The following is a 10,369-nucleotide window of genomic DNA, read 5'->3' as shown; positions in this document are numbered from 1 at the left end:
GTAACCTGTTGTCGTTGCGTTACGTTCCCCCTTTTATAAATTATATAATCGACCCTTTTAGTCATGACGATAAAGTACGTTAGGCGTTCTGTTCTCCACTGTCGTACCCGTTCAGGTCTTGGGCTCGTATTTAAATAAGGCCAGATTTCTTTCAGTTTTCGTCAAGAATGTAGGCAGGGTGACTTTGTTTTATGTGGTTTCTTAAGACAACAGACGTGTTAAGCGACAAACAAGTCTAAGCCAGAGTTTATTTCCGACAGGCAACACAAACAGAGGTCGGTCACAGCTTGAGACCTGCATACTGCGTGACGGCCGTTCGTTTGTATATTGATTTCAATCGCCGCACTATCGGAGATTCAGAAAGCGCCTTTCTCGTTTAAAATAACGTGCATTTCGAGGGTTATCGATAGGCACCAAGCGCATGTTCATACAAGGATCTTTGGCGCGTGAATTCGGTTTTGTATGTCGTTATAACTGCGGACTCGGATCAAACAGTCTGTTATGAATTACGACTATTTTCAGAGACGTATTGTGTTTTTATCAAGCTAAAGAACGCTTTAATTTATTGAGACAAAGCTTCGTAAGAAGATAAATGGGTTTTGAGCAGAATTGTGGATGATTTCACTTGCATCAGATCTATGCTTTCAGTGTTTTGGGTACCCAAAACTGTGAGTGACTGGGCATTTGTGACAGCGTTCGGGGTAGTTCGGGGGAAGGGACGGGGAATTTTGTTGAATGACAATATTTTGAATGTCCGGGAACTTTCAAAACCTTTGTCATAAAAGAAGGTATGTTATTAAATCACTATGCATGATAGAAGTTGAATAATTATTATTGTTGAATAAAAATAATTGTGGTTGAAGTTGAACAAATATTGTTGTTGAATGAAAATGATTTTGGTAGAAGCTGAATGATTATTTTTGTTGAATGAAAATCATTTGGGTTGAAGTTGAACAAATATTGTTGTTGAATGAAATTATTTTTGGTTGAAGTTGAACAAATATTTTTGTTGAATGAAAAGAATTTTGGTTGAAGTTGAAAGAAAATGCGTATTGTTGAATATAAATATAAAATGTTGAATATAAATATATGTTGTTGAACATAAATATAAGTTGTTGAATATGAAGGTGCAAGTTGTTGAATTTTGCAACATTTGGCTAACCATAAACGAAACGCAACTAGGCTACGACAACAAAGTTACAACAACAAGTTGAGAGAGGGTGCCAAATATCAAACACTCAAGACCGTATTTGACCACATTTCCAAACACCGAGAAGAGAGTTAAAAATGCGACGCGCAGCAGAGTCTTTTGGACCAACTTCGAGGTGTTTGGAAATGTGGTCAAACACTGTCTTGAGTGTGTGATATATCTTCTCAATCAAAACTAAAACTATGGAGAAAAAGGAGAAATAAAATCGTAAAAATCTACGTTGATTAATATCAGATATCCAAACACCGTCACGGTAATAATTTCCTTTGTTTAAACTTGATAAATTATTAATGAGTTTGAGAAAAATTCCAAGCAATATCATGATAAACAAACGGATGCTTATAACGTAGAAATCAAAAATAATTTCAAAAACAAACTTTCCATCCACCATACTCTCAATATAATGTTCTGGATTATTATTTAAATGCTCAATTCCAGCCATGCGAATTTGCAAGTGCAAATCTGCAGTTTTCTAGAGCTGATGTGAAACAGACTTAAAAGAACAATCACCAGTACCGATGCCACGAACATCCTACGCATTTAGGTTTAAATTTGTAAGTCTTTCACTCAGGCAACACCAGGCCAAGTCTCCATTGACGACTTCAGGAAGCAAACCTTTTCTCAACAATTATTGCAATAATTTCCAGAAATACGTCTACTTTGCATGGAATCTATCACTAAGCTAATTACTTTTGTTGATTTTCATGAAGAACACATATTTTGAATAATAGTGTTCACTTCTACACCAAAAGGACACTTTCTTGTAATTCCTACACAAATTCATGATAAATGGGGTGTTTGGCACACTGTTCATAGACTGTTATTTTCAATTAGCTTTTTTAAACCCATTGACGCCCAAATGAATAGCACGCGACCATGCACCCCTAAATTCCCGGGTGATTTTTTGACATATCGGTGCGAGCGCGGGCGCTAAAAATAAACGATATAAGTAGTAACCACGTTCACAAGATCAGGTTTCAAGACATTACTTATTTCAAGTTGAATAAATGAAGGGCCAAAATATTAAAAAATATCAACAAAAAAAACTCAAACTGATGTGTAAAACTGGTGAGAAAACAAGAAATTATATAACTTCTTTACCACGCGACAAAATGCCCAACAGAAGCCGAGAAAATTGAATTGGCGAAATGATTTAATTATTGACTTCGGAGAACAAAACGAAACCAAATACAACATAGGCAGCATAACCTTCCATTAAAATGATCAAAAATGTATCGCCCGCAAAAAGTCCTCACTGGCATTAAACGGTCCCAAACGCCTCCCAAATTAACTCGCCACCCCATACCTATTCAAATTTTAGATTCCATTTACAAACATTTCCAGCCTCCCCAGGTTACAATGTAGACATATTATGCTGTAGGCTGCCTCCACCCTAGTCTTTTTTGGTTTTCTACGTGTAAGTGAATTTACTTGTAACAGCAGTAGTTTTGACCCTACTGTCCATCTTTGTCCAAGGGATATTACCTTTATCCCTAACATTGAATCCCCCAACCACACACTTGTTTTCATCAAGCAATCCAAAACTGACCCCTTTCGAAAAGGCTGTACCTTAACCATAGCAAGGTACACCACCTCTATCTGTTCTGTGATGGCTATGAGACACTGCCTGCTACAATGTAAACCAGCTGCTACAGGCCCTTTGTTTACCTTCACCAATGACAAGTGGCTCTCCCGTTCTCCCCGACTAAGGAACCCCGTTCTGCTCTGCAATTGTGTGACCTACCCGCTGATCATTATTTCACACACAGATTCCATATTGGTGCAGCTGCCATTGCAGCCGCAGACGGTGTCCCTTCGTGGCTTATTAAGGTACTGGGCCGCTGGAGCTCAGACTGTTATGAACACTACAACAGAACTCCTCAAGAAACACTATTAGTTATCGCTAGGAAATTAGTCATGGATAATTCTAATGTTGTAATTCAGGTCTACTATAAGATCTGCTTGGACCCTTTAATCAATTACGTCAGCCCTATTATCAACATGCAAATTCTCCCCACTGGCTTGCTGTATTTACTAACACTAGTCAGTTGAAAGAGTTCGATTCCCAACAGTCCTTTTTCCTTGTCTTTTGTCATGGCACAATTTCTTGTCCTTTACTGACTTCCAAGTAGCAATACTCGCATTAATTTCAATGCCGTTTACACCACTGGACTGAAAGGGTCGATCATTTAAGTTAATTATATTATCTATTGATTTATAACTTTGTGAATCTAGTTAGTATTATTCATTGAGAACCATGCTTCTTGTATCCCACTTTGGGTGGCAAACCTACTACTACGGAGGTCTGCTTTGCTTTTCTTTACTGTGGGGTGATTGTGTTCACCCCCTCCCCCTCTCGGGCTAGCTGTGGGCTCACACAATCGTGACAGGGATGTGCAACCTAGGCTCCACTTTGCCCCACAGTAAGTGCTATGGCCACCCTTGGAAACAGGTCCAGATCTCTCCAGGATGGTGTCATTGTACCATCTGACCTATTGTTCTCCCAGAAGGGCACCCTTCTTCTGGCCGGTCCATCCTTTGTTACACCCGATGAAAGGGGTCCGGATGTCTCCAGAATGGTGCATTGTATCATCTGACCTATTGTCCTCCCAGAAGGGCACCCCTCTTCTGGTCCCCTTAGTAACATAGGTTTCTCTAGAGACATCGCTACCCTAGGGAGATAGGCTCTGTCTTCCCTGCCACCCATGTTTTGCCACTACAATCGGTGTTTTGTTTCTGTTTCCTGCATCTACTCAGCAAAGGGGGCTTGCAATGTGGTTACCCATATAAATTCCCTTCTAGTGTGGCCAAGGAGCCAATATCCTCGCTGGTACTGTTAGATCTGCCCCTTCCCCCTGTATGGGCGTGGCTTTAATATATTGAATTGCACAGCAGCAGGGTCTCATTTACGGCAGATAAAATTCGATTCATATATCATCTGAAAAAATGTATTGTTTTGGCATACGGTAGTCAAGAATGTGTTGTCCAAAATGATATTTTAGGAAGGTTTTATCAGATATGATATATTAGCACAAAGTATCCAACAGTAACGTGCTAAAATAATTGTCGGCAAATAACATCATTAGTAATGATTTGTGACATTGCTATATTGAGGTCCGTTATTTTCTTGTGGATCTTCCCACATAAATATGGGTTGATGGAGAGAAAACCAGATTTGTCTCAACGGCTGGATTGAACACTCCTTAGAATAACAACATGAAGATTACGGGACTCCTGTCGATGTGTGCTCCGATCCCTTTATGGTGTTGCCATCTTATTTCTTGCTCCGTGTAGCTGTAAATCTTTCATTGATGAGCCAGCATTGCAGCAAGGAGATTCCAAAGCAGCATCTCTCGGATTAAAACAAACCGAGATGAAGGATGAAGGGTAAAGAAGAAGATGTGAAGACAATGGCGATGTCTACGGTACTTTTCCAGACGAACCGGTCTCTTTTAGGCTGGAAGGTCTTCAAGCAAAGCCATCAAACAGAGAAAAGGAAAGAAGAGACTGGGTTTGTAGCGAAGACTTAGAAGACGACGGTTATGAGGACTACAATGGTGTATTATACAATTTACTTATTTATTCGTTTGTTCACTTAAATATTACTGGCCGCCTAATAGATGTGGCCGTTTAAATTGTGAGCTAAGTATATATTAATTTCGTCTGACAACAACAGGTGAGGGGGCGACCAAGACCAACAATCCTGAGAAGCCAAAATGCAGGGGACGGTGGTACAATCCCTTCACGCAGCTGTGCTGCCGTGGTCGCAAAAAGAACAGGACTAGGATAAAGAACAGGGTGAGAGCTAGGTACTGCGGGACGTCCGTTTACGATGGGTTTTATAGCGGAGCTCCTGCGCGCCGAAGGCGCGCGAGCGGAGCCCCATACCTTAGAAAATGTGGTAACCCATCGATCTGAAAAATTTTGGTTGTCACGTGACTGTCCGTACGCCAATACCTTGAAAACTAAGAGAGTAGCACCATTACCATAGCTACATCTTTGATTTTGTGCGTCCCCGCCATTGCTAATTGACAGCTGTCAAAACAAGCTATCCGCTGACCAGTGTCAAGTGACTAAATCGCGGGCTCAGGTTTAGAGCTCATCGAGGTTGGGTTTTTTGTTTTTTAAACTTGACCGCTGACCAGTTACTGGTGTGGCGATTAGACCGCGGGCTCAAGTCACGTTATTTTTCTGAGGAAGAAGGAAGGAGTACTTGCAAAGGCAAAATTTCGGCGCAAACTAACCCCTGGCGCATTGACATATTCCTTGTACAATCGTCTCTTGGAAAGTCCCTGATATATTGCGGACGTAATTTCTACAATCTTGGTTAGGATTGTTGGGTATAGTTTGTTAAAATTTAATTGGGAAAAGTAGCAAAACCACACGCTGAACAATTACATGCTCACAATTGATCATTTTTTGAGTTTCTGATCCAAGAAAAAATAATTCTCTCCTTCCTTTATCGTCAGTTATTGCAATCAGGAGCTCCGCTTTTAGGCTTGGCTAAATCTATATAATACAAAATGCTGTGGAAGGCGCGTCTACGATACCTACCAACACCGCTGCTGTAGAGGTTGGGTATGCCCCTTAATGGTTTAAAAGTTCTCTCCGCTATCCCTGTTTAAGCTGTAATTTTAAGAAGCAATAGTAGTGGTGGAAAGATAAGGAAGCTTAAACAACGACGGCGGTGACGCCGAGGATGACGCCTAGTGAAAAATGAATTTATATTTTCCCAGCGAAATTAGCGATTGTCAAGATCTGTTCAGGACGCTTATGGCTCTAAAAACGTGTTCAGGCTAAATATGTAACGATAGCGTTCATTTTCAAAAGGAATACGAAAAATTGGCCTTTGTCGTTCGCTTTCCTCAAACTACGCAGAACTTGGTCAGTCCACGTTCTTGTTTTGCAATGGGCGTCTAAGAAATGTACAAAGATTTATAACGCACGTACACATCCGTTGTTTTACGCGTTAAAACTTTTGTTTGGTGATGTCTGTGTGACGTTCTCGTTGCCGTCGTTGTCGTGGTTTGCTTAAGCTCCCTACTGTAGGAGTAGTGGAGATGGTGGTGGTGGTGGTGGTAGTAGAACAGACAGGGAGCAGTTTACAAGATCAAATACTCCGACTGCCAAGCTTCCTACATTGATGAGACTGGCAGAAACCTTAACACGAGACTGACTGAACACAAACGAGCCACGAGAAATGGTGATGCCAACGATCACATTGCTGTACATCATTAACTGACAAACCACAACATTGACTGGGACTCTGCTCAGTGCTTAACCTACTGCACAAACAGAATAATAATAATAATAATAATAATAATAATAATAATAATAATGGCATTTCGGGCAGTATATCCACAGGGTGGCTCTTCGCCTGCCCGATGCTAACTAAATTTACAATTGTAAAAAGATTAAAAGATATCTAAAAATTTATATCTATATGTAAACGAGATAAAATTGTGTTTTAAGATGTGCAAAATAAATAAATGAATAAATAAATGTCAACAACTACCGGCGCCTTACAAACGACTTATCCATGACGGAAACGAAACCGACAAACGGACTTTTAACAGACCGACTTAACAATACACGGACCAAAAACCGACCTATTTGACTAACAATAGACGGATCGAAACCCACCAATGACTGGTGACAAACTTTACACGAGTCTTTCAGCCAATACCATCATGGCCAATTACGTTCAAGGGACCAGACTTATAACATCATCGACTGACAAACACTATTCACTTGACTCTGAAGATGACTTCCGCTCAGGTTGTCGAAACGTCAGTCACCAACAACAGTTCTTTTCAGAACTACACTCACCCGGACGATCACACTATACGAGCTGTCATCATTTTGTTGGAGAATGGGACTTAGGGCGCGATGCTCAACGAGTTTCCAAGCAGAAAGGTCTCCGAAGAGTCCCTTGGCCGGGACGAAACGAGCTGCGTAAGGCTAACCACGAACAGTGTATTATCACAAGTAACTGTCAACTTTATTGTCAATTTTCACTCGTGAATTTGTGCGGTCGGGAATCCTTATGCGATATAAGACTAGCCACGAACAACGTACAATGAGTAACTGTCAACTTTATTGTCAATTAAAAAATAAAAATAAGAAATAATAATAAAAACAGACGTGACTGGTCTTCTCCGCTTCTTATGTGATAAGTAGTTTGGTCACCAGAACAAAGCTCTCGGCTAAAATTTTACCGCTCATTTTGTCAAAACATTACTGTTGCAGATAAACATACTTCTTTTACATTTAACAGCAAGATCTTTAATAAAGCTGAACATTATTTTTTCTCTCTCTGTTGTGACCGGGACACACTAGGCGAAAAGCCCCCTATGACACGACACAGGGTTAAGTCGCAGCGACAATTCGCTTCGGGTGAAATAGTAATTTGTGACAATCTTTGTCCCATCGCCATATTTGTTTTCCCTGCGACAAGTCGTACAAATTCAAGCTGACTTGCAATAATCAGGACCCGTCCACGCTACGGCAGAAGAATTCGAAATTGAGCAATTTAAAAACGCAACAATCAACGGTCGTCACTTTGGGTTTGTGATTGAGGAAAACTTGGTCAGCAAAATCACATGATTATCGTCCACACAAAAACGAAAAACCGGTGTTTTCAAATTCGTCCAGGTTGAAGAGTGTTCAGTTTCGACAAGGTCTGTTTTCGTGGCTTTTGCTACGAAGCTGTCGTATTTTTCGCTTTCCCTTTGGTTGATCTGAAGCAGCAGGTGTGTACAAGTTAATTACACGAGCGAATAGTGATTTTAAATTAAGAATTTGTAATACACACGAGTATTATTTTCTTGAGGAAATTAGTTTTTGAATTGTCTTTGCAATTTGTAGTTATAAAAAGATCTTAATAACTGATTAGCTCTTAAAAGTGATGACAAGAAATGTGGTATTTGTTGCCACGTAATTATTAGTTTTTCTCATTTTACCAGGAATCTGCCTGGGAAGTAAACAGCACTTAAGTACCGTGCCGAGAAGATGTGAATATATCTCACTCGTTCGCTGCGCTCACTCGCGTTCTTGCCTCGAGAACATAAAATTCATACCTTCGAGCTAACGTGTAATGTTCTTCTTATTATATAGACATACTTATGACGACGTATTTGACGATTTTATATATATAGATATAGATATAGATATAGATATAGATATAGATATAGATATAGATATAGATATAGATATAGATATAGATATAGATATATAGATATATATACTCTAATTTACAGCTGTTACAGCTGGGGAAGACATTCGAAACACAAATTGTCTCATTTCTTTCTGTCGCCAACAGTAAATTAGTGGATTGAGGAGAGAATTCAACATGACAATCATACGGAACCATGGCGCCAAATAAGTAGTGTCCTGTTCCGCTATAACAGGCACAAATGATAAGGCCCCAGGTGAGAGGCATAACAAAACAGCACCGACCACATAAACAGTTGTCTTAAGTGCTTTTCTCTCTTTTACAGATCTTTCCACCTCTTCTTGGGGTAGTTGTTGAGCTTTGATTTTACTTTGCTGATGAGCTGCTTCCTTGTACAAAATCGTGTAAGACGTCGTCATGAAAACAATGCAAGAAATCAGGACGATTGATACAATCATCTTGCCAATGTTTCTTCCCAGACGTTCATTAAATAACAGATTGGGTAATGGCCATCTAAGGACTGAACAACATAAAGCAAGAACCCAAGACGATGTTACTGCCACCTTAATGTTCCGCGCTGTTACGAGATAAGGATATGCCATGGTATATTTGATGGCTATTAACCTGTCACAAGTGACTAACATCAAATGGAGAGCCGACGAAAAAGTAACTACCGTTAAAAAAAAGAAGTGAAGAGGACGAACAATGTCAGTATTTATTCCACCAAGTAGCTGGAATATTCCCCAGATAATAAAGGTTGGCTGGACAAGGAGACCAGTTAATGCATCCGTTACCGCCAGGCAAGCGAGTAAGACGTTGGCGTAACTCTGTAGTCTTGGTTTTCTTTTCACAGCCATGATCACCAACACGTTAAGAACGACAATAAAGGGGCAAGTAATGCTGTTAAAGATGATAGTGATGATGTAACTAACCTTGAGTGGGACATTTAGAGCTTCGTCATCCATGGTGATATTTGTTATCGCTTGGGAAATGTTTGTTAGATTTGATGCCGAAAGGTTAATCATATTGAGTTGAAAGAAAGTCTAAAAACTGGGTACAGACGTCTCCCACATTTTTAAATATCAGTTTCATGTTGCGGAAAACTGACTGGCAGATAACTTGCAGCATGTCATTAATTTCCTGGATGATAAGTCTTTTTCGTACATTTCATACTTTTGATCCGAGATTAATTTTATGAAATTCTATGTAAGCCTCAATTTGAACTAAATGATTTTAGAATATCATTTAAGCAACAATAAAACCTGTGACAGAAAGTTATAATTTTCAAAGTTGAAAAAAATAGATATATATGTATATATTAAAAACAATGGATTTATCTAAAGAAAGAAAAAAACAACAACAACATTAAAGTTTGCAGATTGGGCTTTTAAACGGAAAATGGTCGCCTCCCTTTTGCTATACAGCGAAATTAATATTAAAATGTACTTAACGCCATTGTGATAAAAATGAATACAATGTTGTTGATGTTCTTTAATTACACGAAATAGACACCGAATATTGATTTCTTTCATACTGATAAAGAAATATCTAAAAGTAGAAAAAATAATAAGAAAACGAAAACTATAAATGAGATAAAATCACTCCAAAGAACTCTGCTGACCACCATCCTTAAATGCTCGAGCTGTGCTAACTGTATTACGAATCAGTGATCCGTTCAGAGAACTCAACATCTGTGAACCGCTATTTGATTAATTCAGTGTTATCCATTTGAGTCTACCACGTTTGACGGAGATTAGGAATACATAATGTCCGTGAACATGACATCCTGTGACTTAGATGTTTCACTATCAATAACGCGGTCGTTGTATTTACTTGCAAATGTAATTTCAATCTTTCATCCGCTCACGATACTATGGGCGTTTCACGAACATTTACTCACACAATCTGAAAAAAATAGAAATTTATTTCTTTCCGACTGCCACATGTGGTTAAAGCTTTCAACAACTTATCAAAGAAGTTAATAC

At 39.3% G+C, this 10,369-nt stretch overlaps 1 protein-coding gene across 1 annotated transcript; it reads right to left on the bottom strand.

The window, feature by feature from the left end:
• Positions 1–8,458: 8,458 nt before the first annotated feature.
• LOC145486540 (histamine H2 receptor-like) lies at positions 8,459–9,658 on the bottom strand. Its single transcript, XM_081465226.1, has one exon. The coding sequence runs from the start codon at positions 9,407–9,409 to the stop codon at positions 8,459–8,461; it is 951 nt and encodes a 316-aa protein (XP_081321352.1). The 5' UTR covers positions 9,410–9,658.
• Between the last annotated feature and the right edge of the window lie 711 nt (positions 9,659–10,369).

Source organism: Orbicella franksi, chromosome 5 (assembly GCF_964199315.1).
Source record: "Orbicella franksi chromosome 5, jaOrbFran1.1, whole genome shotgun sequence".
In the NCBI taxonomy this organism is placed as follows: domain Eukaryota; kingdom Metazoa; phylum Cnidaria; class Anthozoa; order Scleractinia; family Merulinidae; genus Orbicella; species Orbicella franksi.
This window is presented reverse-complemented; position numbering and strand designations above follow the sequence as displayed.

Bases quoted from the DNA above. Each gene is read 5' to 3' on its own strand.
- LOC145486540 (XM_081465226.1), bottom strand. From the start codon at position 9,409: ATGATTAACCTTTCGGCATCAAATCTAACAAACATTTCCCAAGCGATA.